This window comes from Brachypodium distachyon, chromosome 3, assembly GCF_000005505.3.
Source record: "Brachypodium distachyon strain Bd21 chromosome 3, Brachypodium_distachyon_v3.0, whole genome shotgun sequence".
NCBI lineage: Eukaryota > Viridiplantae > Streptophyta > Magnoliopsida > Poales > Poaceae > Brachypodium > Brachypodium distachyon.
Window position 1 is genome coordinate 57821815 of NC_016133.3, and position 14935 is coordinate 57836749.

The 14935-nt window shown below is 48.4% G+C and overlaps 4 protein-coding genes across 12 annotated transcripts; 1 reads left to right on the top strand and 3 right to left on the bottom strand.

Annotated features, from left to right (window-relative positions):
- Positions 1-1841: 1841 nt before the first annotated feature.
- Positions 1842-3080, bottom strand: LOC104584320. The gene has a single exon (XM_010238600.1). The coding sequence runs from the start codon at positions 3078-3080 to the stop codon at positions 1842-1844; it is 1239 nt and encodes a 412-aa protein (XP_010236902.1).
- A 1715-nt stretch (positions 3081-4795) lies between these two features.
- On the bottom strand, positions 4796-5894 carry LOC100843879 (24.1 kDa heat shock protein, mitochondrial). 2 transcript variants are annotated; one of them, XM_003570553.4, is made up of 2 exons: positions 5569-5894; positions 4796-5442 (listed from the first exon to the last, which is right to left on the bottom strand). In XM_003570553.4, exons 1-2 carry the CDS (start codon positions 5798-5800, stop codon positions 5036-5038), a joined length of 639 nt encoding a protein of 212 aa, XP_003570601.1. In that variant the 5' UTR covers positions 5801-5894; the 3' UTR covers positions 4796-5035. The 2 variants fall into 2 exon arrangements, with proteins under 2 accessions (XP_003570601.1, XP_010236093.1); XM_010237791.3 differs by having other exon boundaries at positions 5566-5894.
- A 310-nt stretch (positions 5895-6204) lies between these two features.
- On the top strand, positions 6205-10982 carry LOC100844180 (polyadenylate-binding protein 2). The gene is made up of 6 exons (XM_003570554.4): positions 6205-6385; positions 6820-6913; positions 8298-8368; positions 10246-10437; positions 10534-10655; positions 10740-10982. The coding sequence occupies exons 1-6, from the start codon at positions 6281-6283 to the stop codon at positions 10786-10788; spliced, it is 633 nt and encodes a 210-aa protein (XP_003570602.1). The 5' UTR covers positions 6205-6280; the 3' UTR covers positions 10789-10982.
- A 1504-nt stretch (positions 10983-12486) lies between these two features.
- LOC100844781 (F-box protein FBW2) lies at positions 12487-14667 on the bottom strand. Of its 8 annotated transcripts, none has more exons than XM_024462638.1 (4): positions 14469-14667; positions 14166-14340; positions 13559-13916; positions 12487-13472 (listed from the first exon to the last, which is right to left on the bottom strand). In XM_024462638.1, exons 2-4 carry the CDS (start codon positions 14173-14175, stop codon positions 12794-12796), a joined length of 1047 nt encoding a protein of 348 aa, XP_024318406.1. In that variant the 5' UTR covers positions 14176-14340; positions 14469-14667; the 3' UTR covers positions 12487-12793. The 8 variants fall into 8 exon arrangements, with proteins under 8 accessions (XP_024318406.1, XP_010236094.1, XP_024318404.1 ...); XM_010237792.3 differs by having other exon boundaries at positions 14166-14366; XM_024462636.1 differs by having other exon boundaries at positions 14166-14377.
- Positions 14668-14935: the final 268 nt, after the last annotated feature.

Genomic DNA, 14935 nt, shown 5'->3' on the forward strand with positions numbered 1-14935 from the left:
CCGATGGAAGAAGACCCCGCCGCCGCCATGCACCGCGCGAGCTTTGCCTGCCGGTGTCCACTGGCGGCGGCGAGGGGGAAGAATCCGCGTGGCGGCGCTCTCGCGGGGCAGGCTTTGTCGCCTCCCGAGTCGCCCCAAGACGAGCGACGTGGGGGCCAGTTTTTCAATAAATATACTATGAAGATATACATTATGATGTGTTTAATAAAACTAATTTAGAGTTGTAAATGTCACTAAGTCTTTCTATATATTTGGTCAAACTTTAAGAAAATTGACTTAGAATGCTGCTGGAACATCTTATAGTTTTGAATGGATGGGGTATACTCACAATCTTATAATTTGTGGTTACCAAGTTAGAAAACAAAATTTTATTTAATATTAATTGATGGTTTTTTAAACGCTGGTCTTGGCCTTGTGAGTTGAGAACCGCTTAAATCACTAGCAATTGAGCTTCAATATTGGATTTTTGACTTGGCATCATATTTTGTACTCCCTCCGTTTCATATTAAGTGACGAAATATTACATGTATCTAGACGTTTTTTGGTTATAGTTACATCCATATTTGGACAAATTTCAGTCACTTAATATGAGACCGAGGAAGTATATATATATATATTTTTAGCATCAAATGGAGATCCAAGCAGACCAAGCTTCTTTTGATAGGGTGTTGGAGCCATGGAGATATGACTCCATCGGCAATGGTTCAAATCTTAAAGTCTCGCACGTCGTGTTTACATATACATGATGCGTTAATTGGAATGCGAGATTTTGCATATTCTCCATCCATTTTAGCGTTTGATTAAGAACGACTCAAGTTGGATGTTAATGGCTAGAAACACATATGACTAAGACGTCGCAAGATCCTTTTTCATGAAAGATCACCCGGGACCTTAATCTGTATTCTGTTCAATGAGTTGGAGGTGGATGTAAAGAATGACTCTTGCCGCTTGGATGGTGCTCACCTAATGTTTTAAAGCTCACTTTCTTATATGAAATAATGATTTATTTTATGGCCGTTCATAAGAATAACAAATGTTCACATCGAGGATCGAGCAAAAATTAATGAAATGCACTTAGGACAACATCTTCAACATACAAGAGCAAAATTTAATGAAAAGCACGTAGCACAATATCTTCAACATACAAGAGCGCGGCCTTTAAAACGGACATATATGTCCATCCTTTAAATCAACAACCCTTAAAATACAGAATTTTGGGATGCTGGATTAACCTGAAAGCCTTACCGCGCACAAAGATGCAAAATGAGAGAGACGAATAAAGCCAAAGCGACTACGGTAGCGGCATGTTTTTAGCTGTAGAGATTGTGCATCGCCTTCTTACTGCATCTCATTCCTTCCGGTTTTTCTGCTTGATTTTAGATGTTAGACGAGCTTGTCTACCTCTTGAAATTCCCTCATCATGGCACAAAAATGTATGACCCAAACTTTTCCTTGTCAGAGTCAAACAAGTAATCTCCTAAACGTGCGGGATATCATGTAGTGGATGAAACGCACGGCGACACCTTCGACGCACAACAGCACCGACCTCTTGATCCTCATCTAGTCTATCTAGTCAATGAAATGCACGTACGACTCTTTCGACACACAAAGGCGCCTACCTGTCGATCCTCCTGATCCTCACCACCTTGTTAATGAAATGCATGTACAACACATTCACATCAGGCCATCGACCTCTAACTTTGAAAAACACCGATTACTACAATGCAGAAGAAGGGCGCCAACCTTAAAAACCCTCGTCTCCTCAGATGACCTCCGTTGCCAGCTTGAAAGTTCAGACCCATGCAAAATCAGTCGATCGAACGGCCGGCCGGCCAATCGAATTAACTTGACCCGAGCGCACACGGGTCACCGCGATCGCCGGCACTCCGGTGCTCCGCCGCCTGCTCCCTCTTCTCACGGATACACCTCACCCGCTCCGGCGCAAGCTTCGCCATCCTGCCTCTCACGCGCTCGGGGTCCCGCCGCTCCATGGCCACCCTCACGGCCACGCGCTCCTTCTCCATCAGCCTGCGCAGGATCCTCAACAGCGCCGGCCCGGTGCGCGCCTTGTTCTCCAGCGCGTCCTGCATCGGCGCCCAGTACGCGCCGTGGTACATCTCCTGCAGCGCCTCCCGGCACTCGCGGTCGGGGAAGAGCGCGTTGATGTCGTGCCGGGGGTGCTCCGGAGTCGGCAGCTCGAGCGCTTCTCTCTCCAGGAGGACCTTGATCCGCGCCATGGTGCGCGCCAGCCTCGTGTACCGGGCCTCGAACAGGCACGCTTCCCTGAATGGAGTGAGCGCCTTCTTCGTCTTCTCGCCGCCGTCGTTTACGGGCGAGGCCGAGGCGCGCCTGTTGTTAGCGTTGTTGCGGGGCTCGTCGGCGCGGGGTTTCTTGGCGCTGGCTTCGACAACAGCGGCGGCTTTGCGCTTCGGTGCTCGACGCGGCTGCGAGTATTCCGGCTCCCTCTTCACGCGGTACCCCGGCAAATCGCGCTCCGTTGGAAGAAACTCAGCGAAACCGCGGTGGAATTCTCCACCTCTATCTCGCGCGCAGAAGACGGCCACGGCCTGACCGTAGATCTCATGGGCGTCCAAGGTCGGCACCTCGTCCACTTCCTTCAGCAGCACGATGAACTCGCGGTAGAGCCGGGCGTCCGCGCGCTTCAGCCGCTCCAGGAACGCGAGCGCCCTGGCTTGCTCGGGGTCCACGGCCACGGCGGTCGTGCGGCGGCGCTCCGGCCTGCTGCTTCGCCGCCGGGGCGGCGCTTCGCGGGCCGCGGGAGGATTGCGGAACAAGGATTCGAAGCTGGCGAAGAGATCGGGCTGGCCACCGAGGAGCGCCTGCACCCTGGCGAGGAAGGCGGGGCGGGCGGCGGCCTGGGCGGCGACGATCTCGAGATCTTTGAAGTCCTTGAGGAGGGCCAAGAGCTCGTCGCGGACGGACGGCGTGGACGCGCAGCGGGCCTTGACGTCGTTCAGGAAGGTCAGGGAGGCGTTGACTGCCGAGATCGGGTACCTTTCTAGCAACTGCGCCAAGGCGGCGGCGGTGTCTGGCGGGGAACTAGGAGGTCGTTGTGCCATTGCGTGTTCTCGTGCGCCGTATGGAGTCTTGGCTTTGTTGGGCTCGCCTGTTTGTAGGCAGGCCGGGAGCACGAGGTTGAGTTTGAGTAGGAAACGGACGAACCGAACTGGAAGATGGAGTCGGGCGCGAATCTCCTTCGTCTGCCCCCGAATTCCACGGCTGGAGTCCCGGCCGTGCCGTTGTGGGTCTCCTAGTATTTGTGCGCGAGGTACGTTCGTTTACGTCTCGGACTCGGGGTAAACCGCTGAATTTGCGGCGACACTAGATAACATATCTGCATTTCTTTTGCGAGTGAACATATCTGCATTTTCATGTGACGCGAAACTTAATTAGTTCCTCTTACAACAAAACTCGATACAATCTGCATTTTGACGAATCTTGCGGGATTTAGGATGCGTTTGGTTAGCTTACTTTTCTGCTTTTGCTTTCAAAAAACAAAAATAGCTAACCAAAGGCTTTTTTTTATAGCAAAGCAAAACAAGTTGCTTCTTTTAATTCATTTCACAAAATATCTCCTGACGTACTTTCATCTGATTTTGCTTTGCAACTTCCGAATTTACTACCCACTGTCACCTGTAAGTCATACCGATTCATGTATATTTTTCAACCGGTGCCCCAACGCTCTCCTGCTGGTGCCTGCCCCACAATGCGTCGCCCTGGCCGAGAAGGGCTGCCGCCCGCAACTCCGTTGTTTGTTCCTTCCCATCTATCTCCTCTCGCAACCGCCGGGCGCCTTGGCTCAAGGAGGGGCCGCCCCCTCACAGCCCTGTCCTCCGCTGCAGCTCTCCTTCCTCTCCTTCTCCCTACCTTTGTTCTTTGGCCGTTCCCTCGGGTCTGGTGCCTGCTCCGACAGAAAGCTTATTAGCTGGTTTTGTTGAAGACCGACAGGTACATACGGCGGGGGTAAGGCATAGCTTGGATGCAATTTCATTGATAGCTCTCTAATCAACCTTTACGAATGAACAGCAAGGGGAGGGAAGAAGAAGATGGGATAAATGAGCACCAAGGGGAGGGAAGAAAAGATGGGAGCGGGGCGGGGTGCAGCTTCGGTTTTTTCAAAGAAGAAAAGGCAAATTGAAGAACCAAACGAGTTTCAGCTTTTTTTTTACAGCAACAAAAGCAAAGCTGCTTTTTAAGAGCAACAAAAGCAAAGACTTTTTCTAAAAGTAAAGCGAAACCAAACGCACCCTTAGTCTTGTACTCCGTATCTTGTACTCCGTATATTTTATTGTCTAGACTAACTATTTTAACTCCATATTTGTTTCGGCGTATATTTTTCTAGCCGGATCATAATAAGTTCAGCATAACACTACTTAGCAGCCACGAATAACATTTATGATCAATGCTATGTTTAATTTGAAGCACATATTCAGGTCCATCTCAGGCGTGTATCGGATGATCAAGGATGCAGTCTTCTTTGTTCTGTCCATGCGTGAAGTCCATTTTCTGCTAGTTGGAACTTAGTTCTCCATTTTCTGCTTGGAAGATCCAGGAGTCTCCAACCAAATCGGGTACAAGTCTACCGCGTGGCATACGTGGTTAGCTATTCTCTCAAAACAAAAAAATTCGGGTCCAAGTCTGCCTGATGGTTAATCAGGTTTGTGTTTTACTTTTTTTTCAATCAACTTTGTCTTTGTCAATAAAAATCAGACTCACTGTCTTGCCAAATTAACCAAATAACCACGATTGTCATGTCTACTTTGTTTGCGATAAATGTGACGCTCAGTTTGTTCCCTACGCTACATAAGCCACATTTTTTCTTGAAGAAGTGTAAAATGGGCGGTCGCTTAATTTCATCCGTAACACAAAGGCCAACACGAGCGCCGGAGGACTCGTGTCCAAGCGCAACACGAAATGAGAGAGAGAGAGAGAGTGGAAAAAACATCTAAAACATCACGCTGAAGGCTGAGTTGCTTATTCGTGACTTCCTGACTACCGAAACTTAATTCCTTCTCTAGTCGACGTTGACCTGGAAGACGTCCCTGCGCTGCTCCTCCTTGACCTTGGGCACGACCACCTTGAGCACGCCGTTCTTCATCTCGGCCTTGATCTTGTCCATCTGGTACACGTCCCCGGCGAGCTCGATGCGGCCGCTGTACCTCGGAGCAGCGGCGCCGTCCTCCTCGGAGTCCTTTTCCCCCTCGCCCTTGATCACCAGGCTGTTCTGCTCCGCCCACACCTTGACGTGCTCCTTCCCCAGGCCCGGCATGTCCACCCTCAGGTGCAGCGCCTCCTCGTCCTCCTTGGCGTTCCACCCGCGCCGCACCGTCGCCGCGCGGCCGCCCGGCGCCGCCATGTCGTCCATCAGGCTCAGCAGCCGTCCCAGGCTCTGCGGCGAGCTGAACGGATCACGAAACACATCTGCATTTCGGCACGAATTAAGCTAACTAATTAGCACTCTGCCACGCACGCCCAATATCTGTGTCCGCTTGGCAGGGAAATGGATGGATCGAATGATTTGTGGACATGGTGTGAGATGACGACAACCTGAGAAGAAGCTGGGCACGGCGACGTTACGCGCGTCGCGGCGGCTAACGTCGTCGTCCGAGTCATCCCTTTCGTAGCGGCGGAGTTGTGCGCCAGTGTTGTAGCCGCGGAGGCCGCCGGCGACGGCCACAGGCCTGAGAGCAGAGCCAGCGCCCGGGGCGGACGCCGCCGCCAGGAGCTTCTCCATGGCGCGCACCAGCGGGACCCTCTTGGAAGCCGCCATCGAAGCCATTAGCACAATTCCTCCTGTCTTCTTTCTCTACGGGCGTGTTCGTAAGTAGTTTCTGGATTGGGATTCTTGCGGTGAAAGAAAACTGACGCAGATGAGCGGCGACCGTGGAGGATTTATATCGGCGACGGAACTTCGCGAAGGGTTTCGAAGGTTCAGGAAGAGGCCGACATAAAGCTGCGATCTCCACTGTTTCGAGTTGCAGTCAGAACATTCCAGAAGGCACCGGGAAGACCAACGTCGGTTTTTTTCTTGGGGAGGGGAACCAGGTCTTTTGATGGATCGAAAACCAGTACCACGGCCCAACGAGATCCAGTCAGTTCAGTATCAAGCAAGTATATGATCAGAGGCCCATAGGCCCAACTAAACTTCAAGTAGGGTTGCTGGGCCCAGGTGCTCCCTCTCGGGCTCTGATCTTCCTTGGCAAATTCCCGCACCGTGGACACCATAGTGGGTTAGATAGATCCAAGGGAGCGCGCCGGCATGGACGAGGAGGAGCACGAGGTTTACGGCCAGGAGATCCCGGTTGACGGCGACATGGAAGGCGGCGACGTCGACATGACCACCGGCGGAGACGACGCAGCGAAGGTCGCCTCTACCCCCTCGATCCTTGTCCGCGCTAAACCCTCTTACCCTAGTTCTGAGTGTCGCTGCTGCAGGCGGCACTAGGGGCAAAACCCTAGCCGCCGATGCTACCCAAATTATTCTCTTCCTCGCCGCCGTCGGGGCCTCCGATCTGTCCGTGGCGACGGCCGTATAGGATCTAGTCTTTGGCGGACGGCGACCAATCGCAGGCGGCTACACAGGCCGCAGGGCGGCCTAGTTCGTTCGGGTTTGCTGTTGCCAATCGATTGAGTACGGGTATTCAGCGGTTGGTTGATTCGCTCTGCCCTTGTGATTTCGGGCGGAAGCTAGGGTGGCGCTGGAAGGCGATTTGATGTTAATTGATTGGATCTTGAAATTCTTCCTTTATATGAAAAAAAGGTTGTGGTGTCTAATCAGAGAGTTTCTCGCTAATGCAGGAGCTCGATGAGATGAAGCGTAGGCTCAAGGAGATGGAGGAGGAGGCCGCGGCCCTTCGCGATATGCAGGCCAAGGTTGCCAAGGAGATGCAAGGTTGTCTTCTTATCTGTGCAACTTACTTTTATGTTTGCACAGCTGTGCTTGTTGCGATTTCGTCAGTCTAGTTTTGCGGCTTTCAACCTATTTCATTATACCCCGTGACAGCCTTGTGCGTACATTAGGCTGTCAGGCTATTTGATCAATTACGAACTTAAGATTGGTATGGGTAAATTTAAACAGATTCTTGATTTTGTGATGGTTAGCTCAGTAAACTGTGAACTTGCTACTGTTGTAGGCTGTAGGTTCTGCTTGGGTGTTTTGCTTGTTATTTTTGACCTATCCTGTGGTTTGACTAGATTAAATAGATTCATACCGTGCAAATTTACAAAAGAATTTTACTTGATGTAGTGGTCTTTTCAGTTCTGGTACGATGATAGGGAGTAGAAGGCGTTTTCCTGTAATGATGGCCATTGAGGAGTTTCTGGCGGTTGTTTATCTTTTCTGTCTTGAACTCGAAAGACCTTGAACTGTACTGTTGATTTCTTAATTGAAATCGGGAGCTCGCTCCTAGTTCAAAAAAAAAAAACCATGCAAATTCGTGGAGTTTGAGATCATACAGTAGAGGTGTGCTCAAAGTTCTTTCTGCATAACTATGGACTTACGGTATCTTCTTTACCTGTGTTCTAGATATCTTATTCCCTTCAGGCTTGCTATATCCAGAATATCCATTTCAAGAATAGCTTTTGTGCTAAATTTGAATTGCCAATCTTCATTTTGTCTCTACTCTTTTATACCCCGTGTGCTTTTTCTCTTGTGCTCATTTCGTAATATCACCATAAGCGAGTTTAGTTGCGTGAAATGAAGATACCTTCATTGAAGTTGTGTCATGCTTCTGTATTTTGAAGTAGTTGCCCGCTTGTGGTGCATGTTTTACTTTATTTTGGTATGGATGCTTATTGGGAGACTTGTGTCCTTTTTGTGTGGGGTAATGGTTATGGCTGTCTTTAAAACTAGACAATACCCCACACATTTGATGCAGGAGTGCATGGCACAAAATAAGAAAAAAAAATCGCTCAAAATGTGCCCAAAATATAGGATTTCTTCAAGCAATAAATTTGAAAAATTATATAAACATGTGAAGCATGTACTAATATGGTCAGCCAAGATATTAGGAGAATTAAATAGTGGGTTGTAACTATTTAGATATAGAAGATTGAGGATCAGCCTCCTTTCCTTATCATTTCCTTTGCCTACGCTTATGCATGTATTGTTATTTCTGTGAAGGTCACACTCGTAATTATCTACCTGGATGCCTTTGAGATTTGATTTATGGTTTACTGCATTTTTACTTGTCATGGATAAGTTCGTGCGGACACAAGTTAACATACTGTCTAGTACCCACAAGTTCTCTTATGAAATTACTCTTTTTCTTTTGTAGGAGGTGATGCTAATGCATCTACTGCTGAGGCAAAGGAGCAAGTGGATGCTCGCTCTGTTTATGTTGGAAATGTAAGATTTTAGAAGCTCTTTTCTCACATATGCATGTCGCACACATTTTTAAGTGTTGGGATTTGTACCATGGTAAATGTAGTTGCATTACCAAATTGTCCTCATACTTTTTGTGCTATACATAAAGTGTGGAGGGTGGACATATGGATATGTGCATAATGCAAAACTTCAATATTTAATTTAATAATTTCTGCCGGCTAATTGAAAATATCTTTGCACTCCTGAAATTGCTTTATTCCTTCCTGTCTTTGATGCTGATTGGCTTTATTGTGGCTAGTTCATAATCTTTTTATATTTCTCCTCATCGTAGTCCATGCTTGTAACTTATTACCTTTCCTCAAACAACAAAGCACAATATCCATTTATGGTTTTGCACTGATGTTGTGATTGGTTGCGTTGCCACCATAGTTTCCTACAGCACTCAGAAGGAGTGTACTCTTTTCCCCTTATGTTGACATGTTTTTTCTATTCTACTGCTCTGGTGCATTAATTGTATAATGGTGATGGTCGCAGGGGTAGCCTTTTGAAATCAAGTACTTGTCATCTGGTTCAATACCGTCCCGTATTTTAGAACTGGTAGATACAAAAGGAGAAAAGGAATCCCTGAAAAAATTGAAAAAAATCATGAGAAAAAGGAAATGAAAAAGGGAAGGAAAAGAAAAGGAAGAGAAAAAGAAAAAGAAAAAAGTATACGTATTAGAGGATAGGTTGTGCCCCCAAAGAAGCAAAGGAAGTCTAGGAAGCTGCTGTGCATGCTTGCAAATGGCACTTGAGACTTGGATGGTGTGACTCCTGACCAGTGGTCCTATGAGAATTGCCTGGAATAGGAGAGCACCCCTTCTCCTGAAGTTATGGATGGTGCATAGGTATGACATGTAAGTGTATCATCAGAAGGGAGCATTATGTTGATTCTGTTCTTTTGCTTGCTTAGCCCTCATCTCCCTCTTTTCCCTCTCCCTTTTCACTTCAGAACTATTCATGTGCGCTGCCAAAGCATATATGAGCACTCTTTTCTCTCTCGTTTTGGCACCCTTGTCATCGAACTAAACTCTAACCATGACACTTGTGCCTTTTCATTGGCATGACTGCATTGGTTTTCAAGAATTACATATGACTCTAAACACAAGTACTGTTGCCTGGTATTCTGTAATCTAATACTGCACATAGGGTGACAAGTGGAACTGCAGAACAGCAGAAGACATTCTTTATTTTTATAAATGTTGTTTAAGGTTTTAGCATGGATCATGCCCCCTTGTTGTTGCAATGATTCTTTAAGGACCATGGTTGGACAAAAAATATCTGAAAATTTTATCTTCCGCACAAGTTAGACTCTTGGCATGCTTTTCAAGCTTTTCTTTCCACCTTTTCTCTGCCACAACTGCTACAACCATTTTATACACTGTCACATTTTTCTTCTCCAAGAGGACTTTCAAGTTTTTGACCCTTGTGATCACAACACAAATCTTCATGTTACCAAATTGACTTGTATCCATATATCAGTGATGGTTTTCTCATACCATATATATACAACCATCCTTGGTCATACGGTGTCATGGCTATCTAGTTTAGCCTTGATCTTGCATAGTGTTCAAATGCCATAAGTTCACAGCTAATGGCTGTAAACACTAAATAGCCGTCCATAACCAATTAGTTACTCTTGAACTCCACAAGTGCAAACGTGGTGAACACAAGTTAGACTCTTAGCATGCTTTAGAGCTTTCCTTTCCACCTTTTCTCTGCCACAACTGCCACAACTGCCACAATCATTTTATACACTGTCTTGTGTCAGTTAATTGGTAGCTGAATATCTGCCGGATTATCATCTTTGATGTCTATTCAGTTCACATTCGTTTTTCTGACATTATCATGTATTCCAGGTTGATTATGCATGTACACCAGAGGAAGTACAGCAGCATTTTCAAGCTTGTGGAACTGTCAACAGAGTGACAATCTTGACTGACAAGTTTGGACAGCCAAAAGGATTCGCTTATGTGGAATTTCTCGAGCAGGAAGCTGTCCAGGAAGCTCTTAATTTGAATGAATCCGAACTGCATGGTCGTCAGATCAAGGTGCACAATCCTTATAAAGATCTCTAGTGTACAAAACCTCTTGAAAATTTTATCTTGCTCTCGAGTTAAACTCAACTTTCACTCCGTGTCGAACAGGTGTCACCAAAGAGGACTAACGTCCCAGGGATGAAGCAGCGTCCACCACGCGGGTTCAATCCATACCATGGTTACCCATATAGATCATATGGGGCACAATATTTCCCGCCGTATGGTTATGGGTGAGTTCTGCAGCTGTTGTACGACGTGAATGTCCAATTGTATCCTCTTCCCTACTAACATCATTCTATTTTGTGGCCTTTCAGGAGAGTTCCCAGATTTCGCCGGCCTACGCGCTACAGGCCGTACTTTTGAAGTATTGAGGTCTCCAGGAAGCAACGCAGTGTCAACGTCACTCCGCAGAATAATTTCACCAGCTGCTCTTTTAACTATATTATTATGGTTGACTAGTAGACAGACATAATTCCCTTGAGCTCGATCTGTACCGTTGGCTTGCAGTACCCAAAACACATGATCAAATTAATTATGTGATATTCTGTGCGACGTACTGTCTCAGTGTCTCGTGATAGTACTCTGTTGGCTGGAATGCAGCTATTTTAACATGCCGATAAGCCTGTGCCTGGTAAGCCTGGAACCCACAGCACAGATCATCTCTCTCGCAATACCGGCATCTTGTTTTGTTGTGGTACCTTCTCCTGTTCAGGAGAGACTTTTGCCCCCTTTCATACGTTAGATCCGATCTTGCCTGTAGATTCTACAGTTCCATGGCAGAGCGACGGTGTCGCCAGTATCATGCGTGCTGCTCCTCTCCGAATACAGAACACACGGCACGGCGCTGAGTCGTTGCCGTCCCACCTTGTTTCATCCATCGTCTTCTCCAACCCTGCCATCGCAGAGTCACCCATCCAAACCTCCCAAGTTCAGTTGCTACAGAGATGGTTACAGAAGCGCCAGCAAGTCGATAAGCCTGAGCAACCCATGACAGGGTAATTAGTTACCAACTGCAAGTTCCAACAATAGAATCTCGCAAAGTCGATAAAGCAAGGGGACAAGAGAGCGGCAGATGAGGCGGGGGGCGACGACACATGGAAAACGCTAACCCGAAAGCGAAGGAGAACATGGGTTTAGGGGCAGCATAAGCACAGACATCCCATTCAGCGAATCGCATTAACAAATCCCTAATGCTGTCGATTACCCAAAGTTTGTCCCTCCTCCAGCCCTTTTGAGACCGCCGTAATCAAGAAAGATCTTACGAACCACCGCGCAGTGTAAAATACACTAGTACTAGTAAACTGGCAACAGCATTTTATCTTCTTTTTTCTGGACAGATTCTTGAGCTGTTGTCAGTTCATAAAATGCCAAATTCAACGTTCAAACCCTGAATCCCTGGCCTGATTCATCGAATCCTGAATGAGCATCGGATTGTATACAGTCCACAACTGCTTATCGAGTAGTGGTAAAATAATGAGAAGCGCGTTCACCATTTCAAAACTAGCACAGAATCGCAGCTCAGAGCATCAAATATTCTGGCCAGACCCAGAGGCATCATCATCCTTTCAGAGCCGGCCATGCCTCGAAGCAGATTTACAATAATAAACTGCAGCTATTGCAAGCGAGGAACACCGTTGCACACTGCAGAATCTAGCGTGCAGTGCAGCAGCAAAGTTGCAGAGAAGCATGGGAAGCCCAGTGCCCCAGTCGCTCATCCAGCCTTATCTTGCAAGCGGCGATCAATACCCAACGTGCCGTGGGAGAATAAGATCCATCCCTGTTTTTTCCCCCACAGCCACAACCTTTTTTTCTGAGACGAAAAGGCTCCCGCTTTTTTCGTATCGTTCGGGGGACAAATTCTGAGGATATCTGGCTCTCGTGGTCCGGCCTTAAAGCCGAGTTGCTTTTAATCGTCTTGTGCTGTCGATCCTGCTGAGATTGAGATTTGAGAGTGTCTCGCGTTGACGTGTAAAATTGTAGTAAAGGAGAGCAGGTCTTCTCTCTGCAGTCTGCAAGTCCCGGTCCATCAAATAGACAAGACTGCGTGCGTAAAGGCAGTAGTACATCTTTGTACCGTGTCACATAAACAAAAGGCAGTACAGAAGTCCAACCAAGAAATACAAAGATCACATACTGTTACTGTGACTGCAATGCAGATTAGAATCACACATACACACGCTAATGATACATGGTGAATTTTCACCATTTTGATGGAATTGCTTGATGCAAACACTGTAGCAGTTTACATCCTGATCAGTAGTACTAGCGCACGCACACACTCATGCACAGGCATCTGCAGGACTGAAAACCTTGGACAGGAGCATCACGAAGAAGAAGAAGAAGAAGAAGATGCAACATGGTCTGTCAGTCATGGAGACGGCGGCCAGTCGAATCCAGCATAGCTCTCGCTGAACCCGCCGCCATAGAACCTGACCTCGAGGTTCTCGAGCCCCTGGCCTTGATCCCATATTATCTCCTCGTCGTCATCGCTGCCAACGACGGCGTAGTAGTAATAATCATCGTCGTCTTCCATGAGCTCCCAGACATCTTCATCGTCTTCATCATCGTCAGAGCACTCCTCCAGGTAGCCATTCTCGAAGCAGTCATCGACGCGGGGGCCCAGAACCTTGAGCTCCGGTTGGCGGCGCCGGCCCTGCTGCAGGATCAGCCCATCGTCGACGGCCCAGCAGCCGCGGAGGTCCAGGAACTCGAGCTTCCGGCACCGGGCGAGCACCTCGAGCACGGCGTCCGTGGTGACCAGCATGTAGCCCATCTCCAGGTGCCGGAGCGCCGGCATGCCGCGCGCGATGGCGCGGGCCTCGTCCCGCTGGCAGGCCTTGCCGGCGACGTCGGTCGGGTGCATCACGCGCCGGAGCCCGGCGAGAGAGCGGCAGTGCTCGCCGAAGGCCTCCAGGGCGCGCGCTCCAAGCTTGGTGCAGCTGCTGATGTCCAGGAATGTCAGGTTTGGCAGCCTCGGCGCCACGGCTTCCACGATCGCGTCGCTGATCTCGCTCCGCGGGATCTCCAGCGTCCTCAGAGCTCTCGCGCTTGCGAAACCAAAAAGAAAGCAAATGCCCAGTGAAAAGAAGCACACCACACAGTAAACTAACGGCCAAATCAAAGAAGAACTTACTGGTCGCCGATGAAGGAGAAGAGCGGGTCGCAGGGGAGGCCGGAGGAGACGCTGAGGCGGCGGCAGGAGCCGGAGCTGCGGCGGACGAGCGTCTCGACCAAGCGGGCGAGCTGCTCCGGCCTGCTCTGCTGCTGCTGGCTCCACTCCTCGAGCTCGATCTCCTGCCAGCAGTAGGGGCCGGACACGACCCGTCCCCAGGACTTGCAAACCCTGGGAACCACCGTGAGCACCTCCCGGAGCGGTAGCTTCCGGAACACCAGCCCCAGCGCGTCCGGCAGCAGCTCCTCCCAGCACCTGTACTCGCCTACGCTGCTGCTGCTGCTGCACTCCCCCATCCCCTGTACTCTGCTCCCTCTCCCTGCAGCCAAAGGATCAGAAGGACTGTCCTTGGTTAGTGCAAGGTGTAAATGGTGTACCTCAATTCAGCTACCAGGATCAGTTGAACCAAATTAATGGGATTCCTTGGGCATGGGAGTGGGGGATCAAACAGTTAAACAGTTAAATTCTGAAAGGGGTTTGGGCATCGGAAAATTCAGAGTCTAAAGTGATGTGTGTTCTTGGGGGAATTGGACGAAGCAAATGAAATCATGCGGAAGAAGAGTACTACCAAGGAGCATGGAAGAACACAGAGAGGTTGAATTTCTTGCTGCAAGCAAGAACCAAAAGCTTCCTTGAATTTCTACTTCTCCCAAAGCGGGCGCCTACGTACCTTGGGGATCACTCAAGAGTCGGAGAAGCAGCTAAAAGCGGCAGCCTCTTGGGAGCAGATGGCCGGTGTGACACTGTGAACGAACCCAAATGAGGAAACCTATCCGAGAACTAAGAGAGGTGTAAGATATAAGCACCACCAAAAAGTTGGCAACAAAATGGGCTTAAATCTTAATTAAGCACTAGTGACTATAGTACTGACCAGGGACTCCAATCACCGGGTACCAGGATGGGGTATCAGCAAGGCACGGATCTAAAAAAGAAAAGAAGGTCTCTTGCAGGGATGGAAAGGGCTGGGGGCAGACTGTGTGTTGTGTGTGTATGTATGGTGTATGCCAATAGGAGCCCATCCATGCACTGTTCCACACCACTGCCAAACGGAAGCTATGGATGCGTGTGGGAAAAAACACAAAAATACATACCCTTTCGTTCCAAAATACAACTCATATAGATTTGTGCATTCGGACCAATACAGCTCTCGTTTTTAATGTTTGACCACTCATATTGGATTAAAAGTAAATGAATGTAAGTAGTTATTCCCCGGATGCGGGTATGAAGAGAAAAATGTGATGTATTGCGAAACAAATGAGAAAAATCTCTGAGCGTTGTTTTTTGGAACGGAGTAGGAACCTTTCTTTTGCTCAAAGAAAAGAAAAGAAAAGGCAGGAT

Bases quoted from the DNA above. Each gene is read 5' to 3' on its own strand.
- LOC104584320 (XM_010238600.1), bottom strand. From the start codon at position 3,080: ATGGCACAACGACCTCCTAGTTCCCCGCCAGACACCGCCGCCGCCTTG.
- LOC100843879 (XM_010237791.3), bottom strand. From the start codon at position 5,800: ATGGCTTCGATGGCGGCTTCCAAGAGGGTCCCGCTGGTGCGCGCCATG. The intron at 5,443-5,565 runs GTCGTCATCTCA...GCCGAAATGCAG, and splicing joins GCCCAGCTTCTTCTCAGGTT to ATGTGTTTCGTGATCCGTTC.
- LOC100844180 (XM_003570554.4), top strand. From the start codon at position 6,281: ATGGACGAGGAGGAGCACGAGGTTTACGGCCAGGAGATCCCGGTTGAC. The intron at 6,914-8,297 runs GTTGTCTTCTTA...TTTCTTTTGTAG, and splicing joins GGTTGCCAAGGAGATGCAAG to GAGGTGATGCTAATGCATCT. The intron at 10,438-10,533 runs GTGCACAATCCT...CGTGTCGAACAG, and splicing joins TGCATGGTCGTCAGATCAAG to GTGTCACCAAAGAGGACTAA.
- LOC100844781 (XM_024462638.1), bottom strand. The intron at 13,473-13,558 runs GTAAGTTCTTCT...TGGTTTCGCAAG, and splicing joins TTCTCCTTCATCGGCGACCA to CGCGAGAGCTCTGAGGACGC.